The sequence below is a fragment of the Hippocampus zosterae genome, chromosome 21 (genome assembly GCF_025434085.1).
Source record: "Hippocampus zosterae strain Florida chromosome 21, ASM2543408v3, whole genome shotgun sequence".
Taxonomy (NCBI): domain Eukaryota; kingdom Metazoa; phylum Chordata; class Actinopteri; order Syngnathiformes; family Syngnathidae; genus Hippocampus; species Hippocampus zosterae.
The window spans coordinates 4,595,190-4,608,541 of NC_067471.1; the positions used below are offsets into that span (position 1 = coordinate 4,595,190).

Sequence of the window (13,352 nt, forward strand, 5' to 3'; positions counted from 1 at the left end):
AGTCCATAGTGGGGCATTGCTTGTTGAATAATTGAAATTGAGGCAAATTAATAACTTTGAATGTTATCTTCACCAGTTTCAGTGTAACGCAATACTTTATGCATCGCTGCATAATTTATATTGCCTGATGGTGGCGGCAGCGCAGTACGCTCGTCTGATCACGCTCGCGCTAAATTCGTAAAACGCCGAAGAAGAACGTTGACGCGTCATTTCCGCATCCGCTTAAAGATGGCGTCTGTAAACGCTATGGACGGCGTGAGTGAAACGCAAACTGGGACAGGGTCTGACAAAAAGCCGGGTAAGTAATGCGGGCTAAGTTGTACGTGTATTTTGCCATGCATTAAAGTACGCTATGCAACACTCTTGGCTAAAAAGAGTTTGAATCATCCTTAAGCTTATTGCTTGTAAACGTGTTGAATGGTTGGCGTGCAGGAATTGGCACCGAAGCTAAATATTAAACACGTTTCCTTGTTTCTTTGTCTCGTTAAGACGACCTAAATGATGATCTGTCATTTTAATCAAATTCTAGAAATGTCATTCTGGTTGACGAGTTTTTTTTACTGGCTAATTTGTCTTGTAACTTCGTTTCTGTAAGCAGCGCAAAAAATAACAAAAGCGGACAGTTTATCTACAACAGTGTGAATTTGGTCTCAACTAAATACATTGGGCTTCTCTTGTACCTTGTCTGCAATCAATCCATACGTGATGAATTTGATTTCTGTCATGTAGCGGATGAAGCTGATCTGCTCACTGTTCCTGATGGCTGGAAAGAGGCACCATTCACGAAAGAAGACAACCCCCGCGGTATGTTGGAGGAGAGCAGCTTTGCCACCCTCTTTCCAAAATACAGAGAGGCCTATCTGAAAGATTGCTGGCCACTGGTGGAGAAGGCTTTGGGAGAAATGGTGGGTAACCCACAAAAGAGTCATGTCGTCGGAGAAAATTGGTCCCAAAACTCTAATGCCTCATCTGGTTCTTTTCAGTATGTGAAAGCCTCCCTTGACCTGATTGAAGGAAGCATGACTGTTTGCACCACAAAGAAAACATTTGACCCATACATCATCATCAGAGCCAGGGATCTCATCAAGCTGCTTGCCAGGAGCGTCCCATTCGAACAGGTGATTATCCTCGTGTTGACAGAGCGAACGTCATCGCAATCAGCGAATCTCCTTCACATGTATGTGTTTTTTTTTTCCCCACCGCCAGGCTGTGCGGATATTACAGGACGATGTGGCGTGTGACATCATCAAAATAGGGACCTTGGTGAGGAACAGAGAACGATTTGTTAAGCGAAGGCAGCGTCTCATCGGGCCGAAAGGTTCCACCTTAAAGGTGCGTCCCTACATGTCATACGACCGTCAAAGCAACCTCAGTCATATTTTATTCCCTCCCCCATCCAATTCAATTAAATGACTTGCGTTGTTGTCTCGTCCAGGCTTTAGAACTACTGACCAACTGCTATGTGATGGTTCAGGGCAACACCGTGTCCGCCTTGGGGCCCTTCAACGGCCTAAAGGAGGTAGGCACTTTCCACACCCACGGGATCTGTGATTTATTTTTCCAATTTTTGTATCGGCAAATAAATGGCACAAAGGAGATCGTGTCTCACGTTATGTCACGTGTGATCTTGTTTAGGTGCGCAAAGTTGTCATGGACACCATGAAAAACATCCACCCCATCTACAACATCAAGGTACGACACATTGTTTGGTTTCCACCCCCTTCCTTGTCCTGTGCCTGATGAAGAATGTTTTTTCATCCTTGTTCTGACCCTTCTGACGGAGATCACTCTCTCTGGGTTTGACTGCCACGGTTGGCTCATCCCAGGGCTGAGGGCACAAAAGATTTTTCCCGGTGCATCCCACTGCAAAGTTCTAAATTTATTGTATTAAAAAATATATATTTTCTCTCTGCTGCAATTGGCAGACCCTGATGATAAAACGAGAACTATCCAAGGACCCTGAACTCCGCGTGCAGAATTGGGAGCGGTTCCTGCCCAAGTTCCGACACAAGAACTTGACCAAGCGGAAGGAGCCCAGAAAGAAGAGTGTGAAGAAAGAGTACACTCCCTTCCCGCCACAACAACCAGACAGCCAGGTCAGCACGCTCACAAATGGAAATTTTCATCATTTCGATCATAATCATCATTGACGCTTGTTGCTCTCACTAAAGGTCGACAAGGAATTGGCTTCGGGTGAATTCTTCCTGAGAGAAAGCGTGAAAAAGAGGGCGAAGATGGCAGAGATCAAGGCTAGTTCACGTCCGTGTATGACTTGATAATGGCGCCAGACCGCATCTGCTAAATGACTTTGTTTATTTTAGGTGAAGCAAGCCGAGGCGCTGACCAAAAAGCAGGAGCAGCGGAAGAAAGCTTTCATTCCTCCGAAGGAGAAACCCTTATTGAAGAAGACGAAAGGTAGAAATGCAAACTCCCGTGATGCCTTGACTAGTGCAGCCCCACAAAAAAAAAAAAATCCATAACTCGTTCACTCCCAAAGACGTTTTTAACCGTCTTTTCAGACTTGATCCAGAATTGGTTGGGACTGAATGAGTTAAAAGGGGTTTGTTATAGAAGATGTTGGCAAAGCACAAGAGGTTTTTAATTGCATGTTGCAGAACTTCAGTACTTGCATTATTTACTACAAACGAGCCATAGTTGGCATACAAGCTTGAGTAACGTAGTGGAATGAATGCAACAGATATGCGCAAAAGCGTTTTTTTTTGCACAAACCGCATCCCGTTTGACTTCTCTGTGAATGCTTGAAACGCGCGGTTTCCTAGTGCGCAACTAACATGTTTATATCTGCGGTTTCAGCGCCCGTGGAAAGCAAGCTGGACATCGAGGCCATCAAGGCCAAAGTGAAAAAAGCCAAAACCAAGAAGCTGGGAGCTCCGCCAGTGAGCCCGGCGCCTCCCGTCACCAGCAGCACAAACAAAAAGAAAACCAAGGGCAAAAGCTGAGCGTCAACACAAAAACTCTGTCCCGAATACCATGTGATGTATTTTTTGGGAGTTGGAGAGAGAGGCAAATGTTTCACCCCGGTTCTGTGGGGAACTTATCACATTGCAACCCTTTCGGTTCTCTGTTCAGATTTTCTCTGCTCTGTATTTATCATGTAAATGTGTTTCTGTGCTGTGTGTACCACTTTTATTGAGTTAAGAATAAATCTGTCTTTTAATATATTTGAATTGCTTTTTTTAATTATTTTTTTTAAACATGGTAATTCACAATTCTCCTTTTCGACTCTGGCGCGGGGCTTTCTCCAGGATGAGGCTGACGAACTCGTGTTTCTCCAGGCACCCTCGGCACTCCTCTCCCCACGAGGCTAAAATATTCCTCAGCTCCAGCACTCGCATCTTTTTCAGGTCTTCACTGCTCAGGTCCCTCAACTCGGGCTCTGGGGAGGTGGAGGGGTCGACATTTTAATAGCATACCACCCGCATATAGACGGATGTTTTGCGCACCATGTTTAAGTTCACATATCTGCGTGTCCCTGCTGCTGAGGCGCTGGCATATCTTCTCCACAGGAACGTGGGAGGCCAGAGGCTGCGAGACAGACCCTGTGACGCGGGTGGCTGCGTCGTTGCTGGCACCGAGGTAGTAACACTGTCACACAACAGAAGCCATTTTTCCCACACTTGCAGTTGATCATTGAGAAAGTTTGGAGAAAAAAAAGTAATGGAATTAAAAGAGCATTTTTTATCCTGTATTTCTGTTTACAATATAGTGAACGTGCACTTTGCATGAATGCATTGTCCATGTTATGTAATATGTGTATTGCTTTTAATAGTGTTTAGTGCACTGAACTCATTCACTCCCAAAGACGTTTTTAAACGTCTTTTCAGACTTGGTCTAGAATTGGCTGGTACCGAATGAGTTTTAACAGGACTTAATCCCTCCAAAAATTTTTTCTTTGTCTTCTGTGATGAATGGTTTGTTCTCACCAGCCTCGCCTCCTTCCCCTGTGCAATAGAGCAAGCTCGCAAAAGTTCTTTCTCCATCAGAGCAGGGGTCAGCTCTTTATGGGTTGCCGTCACGCTTCCATATAGTCTGTGGAGAAATCCCACGCACACTGCAGACCGGTTTTATTAATAGTCACAAAACATGCTTATTAATCTCATTCATGCTTTGTGGGCGAGAAACGATTGGGCCCCTCAGTCGTGCATGCAGTATATTGACCGTTCAATTGCTGTTCTGTTGATATGAGGAACATGCAATGTAGATTTCTAAATCACTTTGTTACCTTCGCAGTTTCCTGCCTTGGAACAAGACACCCAATTTAAAAGCAACAGAGTGCAGAGGAGAAGCGACGACATGGTGTGGTGTTTGCTGTTATTAATAGCTGCATGGCCCAAACCAAATGTGCTCCCTTTGCTCCGGAGACACATGAACCAATGTCACTGTCTTTACAAGTAATGTATTACACATATTCTACAATAATGGATATTTTATGTGTGTGTGGGGGGCGACTTTTCACAGCTTGGAAAAAAAATAAACATTGCTTTGGCCTCATCTAATTTAGAATATACCTTTAGTGCCATCTGGTGGAATCATTCTGCCAGTTACATTCAATTTACGTGAAGTAACTGAAGTCCAGAACCCAAGAAATGCAGTTTCATTCGTGGATGAATTCATTGGTAGTTTCTTTGTCTTTAAATTCAAAACGCCTGACGTAATTTTTCAGTCATACAAGGGTATCAAAGCCCCTCCGTCCCCCAAATAAAGGCCACATATTTTGTGGGCGTGCATACTATTATTTTGAAAATCTTCACCCGGATGCTGTTTACGTGCTTCTTGTCCACGTGATGCCGGCGGCTACATCTCATTCAGCATGGCTGCTATCGGCGTTCACTTCGGTTACACATGCGCTTGTGTGGCGATATTTAAGGTCAGCTCTTCCCGGTAATATCTTAACGTTATCGTTGCGTTTAAATCCGTAGCGGTTGTGGTTATCGCAACGGTATATTTAGTCAGAAATTGTGTGGGGTTTTTTTTGACAAATGCTAACTGTTGTGGATGCTGTATGATTGCCGGACACACAGTTGCGTGGAGTCTTGTCACAATTGTTCGATGTGAGACGACATGTATTTTCAGTTTTGTTTGAATATGCTTTTAACGCGTGTAGGACGGTCGAGCTGACGTCATTGCCAACGATGCGGGAGACAGAGTGACGCCGGCTGTGGTCGCCTACAGGGAAAATGAGCAGGTAATTGAAAAATTATTACTTTGGTATTCTTGTTCGGTTTTTTTTTTTTTTACCCCTAATGATTCCCTGTGGGTTTCTTTTATTTGTGGTGTCTACCTGCTACAAAGCCGATTTGGCATAGGCTTGATCAATATGGTCTTAAAATAAAATAGGAACTTCCTAATCCCATGACCTATTACTTTTTGCCAACGAGCATGTAAACACAATACTTAATATTTTAACATTAAATAGTCACCAAGTAAACAAAATGAACTGTGAAGCTACATCTCTTCCTGTCATGCGCAAAAAATTAAAAAAATGTGTGAAGGATTCCACTCATGTAGTTGGATTTGGGAGCGAAAAGGTTGCTGGATTAGAAAATTCAACGGAAGTCACAAGAATGACTTAAGAAGTCGTCCAAAAATAAAACTGAATTGCCCAGCCCTACAAATGTGTCTCAATAAGACCCCTGAAATGTTTCAACGTGAATGTCTTCTACAGCTCGTGGGGATTGCAGCAAAGCAAGGACGGGTACGCAATGCCGCCAACACGGTTGACAAGGTCAAGCAAGTCCTGGGGAGAAGGTGTGATGCAATATTATCCTCGTCGTCAAATTGGGGTATAGGTTTTCCAAAGGACTATTAAGGCCACAATGAAAATGGGGGAGGGAAACAATCCTACAAGATCAGTCAGCGGTGATGAATATATATATTTTTAGATGAAATATATTTTTACACAACTTCATTCTAAATTTGTGTCTTGGCTCCGAAATAATGTCTTATTTCAAATCTTTTATTTTTTTTTTCATGAATATATTCACTCGGTTGTCATTATATTCCAGTGTGGCTCTAATACTCCTCTGGCATTGTACAATAATAATAGTCATCTTTACTGCCGACCGAACTCACTGTATTGCACGATGGTCCTTTCTCCTTGAGCAGCTTTGATGACGCAGAGACGCAAGCTCATAAGTCACAGACAAAGTGTCAGGTGAGATTTAAAAAAATTTTTTTTTAACTTAATGGGCTAAAAATTTTAGGAACTTGTGAGCATTACTTGTTGCGTGTACTCAGGTTGTAAACCGGTCTGGGAAGCCATATTATGAGATTGCAGCAGGAGAACGGCCCAAATATGTTGCGCCGGAGGATGCCGCCAAACTCATATTTCACAAGATGAAAGGTAACGCACATTCTCACATGCAAATCGACCGAAAATTCTATATTCATGTTCAACATTTTGTTTTCCCAGAAACGGCTCAGTCAGCTCTCGGCTCCGATGTGACCGATGCCGTCATTACCGTCCCGTTTGAATTTGGGCCCCCTCAGAAGCACGCGCTGAGGTTTGGTCACAACCGTGCGACCCGTGCTTCCTTTTCCCGGTGCGGTTGTGTGCTCATCGGACGTCTTCATTACGCAGGGAGGCAGCCGAAGCCGCCGGGTTCAATGTCCTCAGGTTGATCCACGAACCCGCCGCCGCTCTTTTAGCCTACAACATCGGGCAGGACTGTTCCGCTCCAAAGAGGTTCTGTCAATATAATTTTCCATCTTTAGATGATTACCTGTATTTAACTCATTCAGTACTAGCCAAGTCTGAAAAGACGGTTATAAACGTCTTTGGGAGTGAATGAGTTAATTATGTTTCTCTTGTTTCGGCAGCCATGTTCTGGTATACAAACTGGGTGGCATGTCTCTGAGCGTGACCGTGCTGCAGGTGAACGGAGGACTCTTTCGCGTCCTGAACACCCACACCGACCACAGCATCGGCGGAGAAAGTTTCACGCAGGCCTTGGCCCAGCATCTCGCCACCGAGTTCAAACGGTACCGTCGCCATAGTTTGAGTCCACAATTGATGTCAATATCATTCTCGTGAACTCGCATTTGTGTTTGTGTGCGCGCGCAGCACTTTTAAACACGACGTGACCAGTAACGCACGAGCGATGCTCAAGTTGATGAACGGAGCAGACATGGCCAAGCACTCGCTGTCCACGCTGGGTTCAGCCAATTGCTTTGTGGACTCGCTGCACGACGGCGCCGACTTTGACTGCAATGTCTCCAGGTTCGTGTGGAAACGTGGAAGTCGAAGATGAAGTTAAATCTGAGCATTTTAGTGTGATTTGTGTGGCGTTTGGGGAATAATAACTTCCTAGTGTTAATTATTTAAAGGTAGAATTGTGTAAAAAAAATGTTACTTGAAAAATATAACATATTCCAGCATACACACCATTAACTCATTCAGTACCGGCCAATTCTAGACCAAGTCTGAAAAGACGTTTAAAAACGTCTTTGGGAGTGAATGAGTTAAATAGCCGCAATTTTTTTTTTCCCCTCAACGCAACCCCATTGTGTCGTCTGCCCTCTTAGAGCTCGATTTGAACTGCTCTGCTCCTCCCTCTTCAACAAGAGCATCCAGCCAATCCGAAGCCTCCTTGAAAAGACCAAACTCTCCACTAGTGACATCAACAAGGTCAGTTTTTGTTGACTTTGACGATAACGGACGAGAAATGCTCAAACCGCACCTGTCGCAGGTGGTTCTGTGCGGCGGCTCGGCACGGATCCCTCGTCTACAGCAGATGATTCGCGACATGTTTCCTGATGTGGAGCTCCTGAACTCGGCGCCTCCCGATGAGGTGATTGCGGTGGGTGCGGCCCTCCAGGCGGGTTTGCTGGTGGGTAGGGACCACCTTCTGTCCGATGAAGAATCAGTCCAAGTGGATGTCTCCGCCTCGGACATCCTACTCAAGGTAATACCCACCGAAGCCAAGTTCATATCATTCCTACTGCGTCTTTACATAATATTTGGGGATCGTGTGGCAGGAGAGAGATCAATCCGGAGCTGAGGCGTTCACCGTGCTCCTTCCGTCCGGTCTTCCGCTTCCTGCCCGCCGAACTCACACACTGAGCGCAGGAGGCCAACTCTCCTCCCTCTGCCTGGAGATTTACCAGCGATTTGTCTCTGAGAAGCCAGAAAAGCTCGCCAAGGTATATTAACTCATTCAGTACCAACCAATTCTGGACCGAGTCTGAAAAGACGTTTAAAAACGTCTTTGGGTGTGAATGAGTTAAGTTTTTTTTTTTTTGTACAGATTATATTGCGAGACCTGGAGCCCAAAGAGGAGAACCACAACATTGACACAGTGGTCACCATGAAACGGTATGGATGCTTTTTTTTTGTTTTTAAATCATCACGATTACCGACTGCATTTTGGTGTTTCTCCCATAATTTGTGTGTGTGTTAGCAGGGATGGTTCCCTCCATGTCGCCTGTGTCGAGCAGAACAGCGGGAGGTCCGAGATCATCGACATAGCAGCCGCGTCATGAGACTAAATGACACCAGACACTATCACATACATTTTTTTTAAGATCAATAAACCTATAAATTGAAATTTTTTACCCCTTCGCCTGCCAGTGACTACTTCAGTGCTCTTCTGCGTGGGGTAATGTCAGTGTCCTTTCAGTCGTGTGGATATTCAGTGGCCACAATATTGGGTAAACCATGTACTCAGTTGTTCTCAAACTCGGAGGTCCATAAATATCTTTACAATAAGTTGTCATACCATTAAAAAAAAAAGTATATTCCTACTTATAGGGGGAATAAAACAACACAATGAACCACTCACCAGCTCAATTTAGCTTTGGGTGAACCAAAAGCGCTGATTGTGACATCCCAGCAAAAATCGCGCGTGTGTGTATTTTTTTTTAAACGAAAGGCACATTATTACAGGCATTTTTTTAAGGAGAAAGTGTGAAGTCCTTTTTCGAGAATAGTGGCAGCTTTTCCAGAGTAAAAAAAAAAAAAACAGAAAATTTAGACTTAGAATTACCGGTAGGCTTGTAAAGATTGACTTTGTTCTCAAAACATTCTAACCTTTTTTTCCCCCCTCTTAAGTATGAATTCGGAACAGTTATTTTTTTTCTCATAATAGGCAACTTTTTAATTCCTATTTACATTTAAGGGTACATGTGGTAGTGTGCTCAGTAGGTGTCAACAATTGGAGGACACATTGTCATCGACAAAGGATCATCAATAGGTGAGCTCAAAGGTTTGATTCAACATGTTGCATTGTAAGTAAACGCTACGCATTGAAACCAATACATAATATTCAAACAACAATCATTGTGCTTATATGAAGAAATGTGGTCAAAGTCTTTTGGATTTCACTATTGCTGCCTACGCACCCCATACTAAAACCTTTCATCTGTTCGGAACTTCAGCCTCTCTATTTGATGTGTGATTCTTCCCTTCAGCAGCCGTGCTCGGGGACGATGCGACACTTGAGGATCTTCAGGTAGTTCTTGATCTTGTCCGAGTCGCGGCGAAAGCAGTAGAGGAGCTCGTGGCCTTTCATCAGTCGCCACCCGCCGCTTTCCGAGGGCAGGAAATCCGCCAGGGTGCCGACGGAGTTGCTGATCATCCCCAGTGTCTGCATCTAAGGTAGAGAAATGCACAATGTGCCTCATAGTTGTCATCTTTAACCCTTTCATGGACCAGTAATAACTTCATAAGCTGTTCGCTTTAGTTGACCGATGGTCCCCAAAACGGTTAATTTAGTGTCTCATTTTCACGCGGTATGAATACCTTTTCGGCTACTTTTTCCACACCTTTGCGTAGCTCATGCACCATGTCGCTCATCTCGAGGGCCTTGTCTGAGCTGAAATTGGCCAGGTCATGCTGGTGGGCTGTGATCTGGTGGAAGTGCCACAGGGGGTCTCTCCACGCCTTGAGGAGCTTCAGGATCACCTCGGTTAGCTCCTCGCGCTACAATCACAAGAGGACAATTTGGAATGGGGGGGGGGATTCCATTTTAGTTCAGCTTTCCACGTGGAATTACCGTATTTTCACGACTATTCGACGCATCGTACTAATGGCCGCAGTCTCATTAATGCGTGACATTTCTGTATTTTACACATACACAGGACGCATCGTACGAATAGCCGCAGTTTTACAGTGGTAAAACATACGCCAGCTTAAACATACGGCATGCATGCGCGCACTCTAACACGTTAGCTTGAAGCATACGGTAGCATGCCAAGACATACAGATAAGATAAAAACACGTTTTTAAAAAGGCAACGAAAGCAGAACTGAGTTCGGGTGTATTTTATTTAGCCATCGTACAATGTTCTCATGTTTTCGATCAATCATCACCCAGAAATCCATCAAAGTCCTCATCCTCTGTATCAGAAGCAGAGGACTGCACATCTCAGTTGTCATTGAATGCATCACATGCTAGTGTGAGTTGCTACGCATTGCCGAGCGGAAAGAAGGAGTAGCAACAGCAAAGTCAACATTTCTCTCGTGTGAAGCTTTCCCACATTTGAAAGTAAAGAACAGAGCGAAACATGGTGGCAGCGCGTGTGTGTGTAGAAAGAATTGAACAATTGTGCAAGTACCGTAATCCATCAAAAACGCCGCGTTCCCTCTCGTTGTTGCGTATTGTGGCGTAACTCGCCCAGCGCTGCCTCTCACTCTTTGTAAAGTTGTGTTTGCCATCGATCATTGTTCCCATGCTGTTCGCAACTTTACTTTGAACGCCCGGTTGATGCCAATGTCCAGCGGTTGGAGTTCTTTAGTCAAGCCTCCGGGAATAACGGCAAGCTCAGAGTTCATTTGCTTGACTTGATTTTTCACCGCTGCTGTGAGATGGTCACGCATGCCAAAAGCATAACCGGTGGCTTTAAGTTTTAACTGAGCTTCGTAGGCATGTCTCTTTGTCGAATTTATTTTCAGGGGTTCTTAGAAACCAAAACCGGAGTTGTTTTGCAACAATGCACATTGCCACACGCTATACAAGTGTTGGTACTGGCTTGAGGCGTCCACGTACACGCCCACCCTTCACCATTGGCGGACTAGCTTGTCTGTCCTCTCTCTCCCTCTCTCCCTCTCCCTCTCCCTCTCTCTCTCTCTCTCTCTCCCTCTCCCTCTCCATATATGTATATATACACGCCCACCCTTCCCTGATTGGCCGACTTCTTTCACAGTCACTTCCGCCTTTTCTCTATATAAACGGCGTGTCGGCTGTCAGTCAGATTTTGGAACTCAGCGCATATAAAGGACGCTCCGCACCATAAGGCGTCCTGTCCATTTTGGAGAAAATTTAAGACTTTTAATGGCGCCTTATAGTCGTGAAAATACGGTAAAAGGCTATTTGGAAATGACCGGTGCTACATAATGTACCCTGAACACGTCATACTTAAACGTTAAGGCAGATTTACCGCTATTCTCTGAGCGTTCTCCTTGCCATTGGGGGTGAGGAGGTCGGAGGTGTGACAGTTGCGACTCGTCCTTCCAACATGATTCCGACTGGGCGGGAAGTACTGCTCCTGCTTCGGCGCACATCCCAAGAGTTAAATATCAGAGGTCTGATGTCACGTAAATGTCACCAAGTAGCTGCGTAGATGTGATGACTGGCAATACTGTACTACAATGCTATGTGTCAGGTTGAATTCAAATGAGTATGTGGCTTTAAGAATACAACCCTAAATTTTAAGAGTCAGTCTGTCTTGAAAGGATTTGAACAATTAGCATTGTGCATGTTTGTATCACACAAACAGCAATCAGCAGGAGTAGTCAATTTCGTCATAAATGTACTAAAAATGTCTTCATATGCCATTGAAAGCCAATGTTTCCGAGTCTCTACTGTTTTTAGGGATACCTTCTGCACGGCTTCCCTCATCTCATCCGAGAACCAATTTCAATCAGACTTTCAGCATATACAGAACGATGGGTATGCAAATGTGGGGGAAAAAAATGCCACTTACAAACTCGGAGTGAAGGTCATTGGAGATGCCGTGCATCCTGGCCGAGTGCTGGATGACTCTGTCAAACAGGTCGGCCAGCGAGAGGACGCGGCACCTGGCCTGGCCGTTGCCGCAGACGGGTGCAGCAGCCACGATGGCCGGTCTGCTGCCCAACGTTATACTGACCAGTAGCATCCAAACTAAGGAGAGAGGAATCGACAAGATAAATGTGGAGGTTCGGATGGCTTACAGGAGCAATGAAAATACCTGATGTGAGGCTTCGTGACATCCTGGAAAGTGAAGTGGAGCTCCTTTCTCCCGAGTGTAAGTGTCCCTCTCTGACTCTTTAATAGTGACCAAAAGAGCAAGGAGGCGGGGAGGGAGGCAGGTTACGAAGGGGTCAGACGTTTGACATAGTGTTCGTACTACGGTGAATCATGAATCATAGCTTGAGATCACATACTCGTGGAAGCAACTTTGAATGAAACAGGGACATTTTAACAATACAAGATTTTTATTTTTATTTTTTTAGCTCTGATAGAATCAGCTCACCCACAACCCAATTGAAGACGAGCACTATAGAAAATGATCGATGGATTTTATCAGAGAATTTGTGATTAAGCATGTTTTTTTCTCAACAGTGAAGTGTGACAATGTTTAATCTTTGTTTAAAATCTAAAAAAAAATGATTTTTTTGAGTCAAAACTATAATAATTTCACAAATGAATGCAAGACGGAAGATAAAGAAGGGATCTGGGATAGTACCTTGTGGTACACCACGACTGATCCTTACCAGTCCTTGCAAGTGAAACTTTTGCCTGGTTTTGTCTGATCCTTAACAAGCCAGAAAATGATACAAGCCAGACGATAAAAGAATAATTTCACAAATGAATGCAAGACAGAAGATAAAGAAGGGACCTACGATAGCGCCTTGTGGTACACAATGACTGATATTTAACAGTCCTTATGAGTGAAACTATTTTTGTATGATAGTTAAGGTGTTTGATTTATTAAAGGCTTTCAATTCATATATCCGTTTTTAACCTTATTGCCACTCCACGGCCCCTGAAATATTATCAAGAAGCAGAATCGGTATGCAGCTATTTTTAGAATATCGGAATATACGGTAGTCATTTTCATTTTGTCATGGTGTTGTGCATGAAACGTTGAGGAAAAGGAATGTATTCCATATTTTATGAAGGCTGTGGCCTAACTCTATGTGGGGGTGGGGGTGCTCTGAATATGTGTGTAGGCTCCACTGAGGGCAACATATTGGGCAAATATGTCATATGCCAATTTGTCCGTCGCCTGCACCCAACAGTCCTCCACCTCCGGCCCGGTGCACGTGTTGTCTTGTGTGCAAGCGAGACCTGGAATAACCCCGAGCGTGCGACGAAAGCAGTGACATCATTAAGAGGGTATGTCGGTGGA

At 44.4% G+C, this 13,352-nt stretch overlaps 4 protein-coding genes across 7 annotated transcripts; 2 read left to right on the top strand and 2 right to left on the bottom strand.

Annotated features, from left to right (window-relative positions):
* The first annotated feature begins 67 nt into the window (after nt 1–67).
* Nucleotides 68–3,189, top strand: krr1 (KRR1 small subunit processome component homolog). The gene is made up of 10 exons (XM_052056206.1): nt 68–298; nt 730–905; nt 984–1,118; nt 1,207–1,332; nt 1,436–1,519; nt 1,636–1,692; nt 1,926–2,096; nt 2,172–2,249; nt 2,322–2,415; nt 2,815–3,189. Exons 1-10 carry the CDS (start codon nt 229–231, stop codon nt 2,958–2,960), a joined length of 1,137 nt encoding a protein of 378 aa, XP_051912166.1. The 5' UTR covers nt 68–228; the 3' UTR covers nt 2,961–3,189.
* cdnf (cerebral dopamine neurotrophic factor) lies at nt 3,173–4,403 on the bottom strand. The gene is made up of 4 exons (XM_052056249.1): nt 4,244–4,403; nt 3,945–4,072; nt 3,465–3,606; nt 3,173–3,397 (listed from the first exon to the last, which is right to left on the bottom strand). Exons 1-4 carry the CDS (start codon nt 4,386–4,388, stop codon nt 3,225–3,227), a joined length of 588 nt encoding a protein of 195 aa, XP_051912209.1. The 5' UTR covers nt 4,389–4,403; the 3' UTR covers nt 3,173–3,224.
* Nucleotides 4,404–4,754: 351 nt separating this feature from the next.
* hspa14 (heat shock protein 14) lies at nt 4,755–8,572 on the top strand. Of its 3 annotated transcripts, none has more exons than XM_052056175.1 (14): nt 4,755–4,888; nt 5,126–5,206; nt 5,687–5,769; nt 6,127–6,175; nt 6,259–6,364; nt 6,434–6,524; nt 6,602–6,706; nt 6,841–7,002; nt 7,085–7,240; nt 7,546–7,648; nt 7,710–7,925; nt 7,999–8,163; nt 8,268–8,335; nt 8,421–8,572. In XM_052056175.1, the coding sequence occupies exons 1-14, from the start codon at nt 4,832–4,834 to the stop codon at nt 8,500–8,502; spliced, it is 1,524 nt and encodes a 507-aa protein (XP_051912135.1). In that variant the 5' UTR covers nt 4,755–4,831; the 3' UTR covers nt 8,503–8,572. The 3 variants fall into 3 exon arrangements, with proteins under 3 accessions (XP_051912135.1, XP_051912136.1, XP_051912137.1); XM_052056176.1 differs by having other exon boundaries at nt 8,424–8,572; XM_052056177.1 differs by lacking the exon at nt 4,755–4,888 and adding an exon at nt 4,940–5,041.
* Nucleotides 8,573–9,306: 734 nt separating this feature from the next.
* On the bottom strand, nt 9,307–13,275 carry prl2 (prolactin 2). Of its 2 annotated transcripts, none has more exons than XM_052056237.1 (5): nt 12,189–13,275; nt 11,943–12,121; nt 11,397–11,504; nt 9,761–9,940; nt 9,307–9,611 (listed from the first exon to the last, which is right to left on the bottom strand). In XM_052056237.1, the coding sequence occupies exons 1-5, from the start codon at nt 12,208–12,210 to the stop codon at nt 9,426–9,428; spliced, it is 675 nt and encodes a 224-aa protein (XP_051912197.1). In that variant the 5' UTR covers nt 12,211–13,275; the 3' UTR covers nt 9,307–9,425. The 2 variants fall into 2 exon arrangements, with proteins under 2 accessions (XP_051912197.1, XP_051912196.1); XM_052056236.1 differs by having other exon boundaries at nt 11,397–11,507.
* Nucleotides 13,276–13,352: the final 77 nt, after the last annotated feature.

Excerpts from the sequence above, each read along its gene's own strand:
- krr1 (XM_052056206.1), top strand. The coding sequence starts at position 229 with ATGGCGTCTGTAAACGCTATGGACGGCGTGAGTGAAACGCAAACTGGG. Across the intron at positions 906-983 it reads AGAAGGCTTTGGGAGAAATG|TATGTGAAAGCCTCCCTTGA; the intron begins GTGGGTAACCCA and ends GGTTCTTTTCAG. Across the intron at positions 2,250-2,321 it reads CGAAGATGGCAGAGATCAAG|GTGAAGCAAGCCGAGGCGCT; the intron begins GCTAGTTCACGT and ends TGTTTATTTTAG.
- cdnf (XM_052056249.1), bottom strand. The coding sequence starts at position 4,388 with ATGTGTCTCCGGAGCAAAGGGAGCACATTTGGTTTGGGCCATGCAGCT. Across the intron at positions 3,607-3,944 it reads AGGGGAAGGAGGCGAGGCTG|TGTTACTACCTCGGTGCCAG; the intron begins GTGAGAACAAAC and ends GTTGTGTGACAG. Across the intron at positions 3,398-3,464 it reads GATATGTGAACTTAAACATG|AGCCCGAGTTGAGGGACCTG; the intron begins GTGCGCAAAACA and ends CCACCTCCCCAG.
- hspa14 (XM_052056175.1), top strand. The coding sequence starts at position 4,832 with ATGGCTGCTATCGGCGTTCACTTCGGTTACACATGCGCTTGTGTGGCG. Across the intron at positions 6,176-6,258 it reads AGTCACAGACAAAGTGTCAG|GTTGTAAACCGGTCTGGGAA; the intron begins GTGAGATTTAAA and ends GCGTGTACTCAG. Across the intron at positions 7,649-7,709 it reads CCACTAGTGACATCAACAAG|GTGGTTCTGTGCGGCGGCTC; the intron begins GTCAGTTTTTGT and ends CACCTGTCGCAG.
- prl2 (XM_052056236.1), bottom strand. The coding sequence starts at position 12,210 with ATGTCACGAAGCCTCACATCAG. Across the intron at positions 12,122-12,188 it reads GTCACGAAGCCTCACATCAG|TTTGGATGCTACTGGTCAGT; the intron begins GTATTTTCATTG and ends CTCTCTCCTTAG. Across the intron at positions 9,941-11,396 it reads AGAACGCTCAGAGAATAGCG|CGCGAGGAGCTAACCGAGGT; the intron begins GTAAATCTGCCT and ends TTGTGATTGTAG.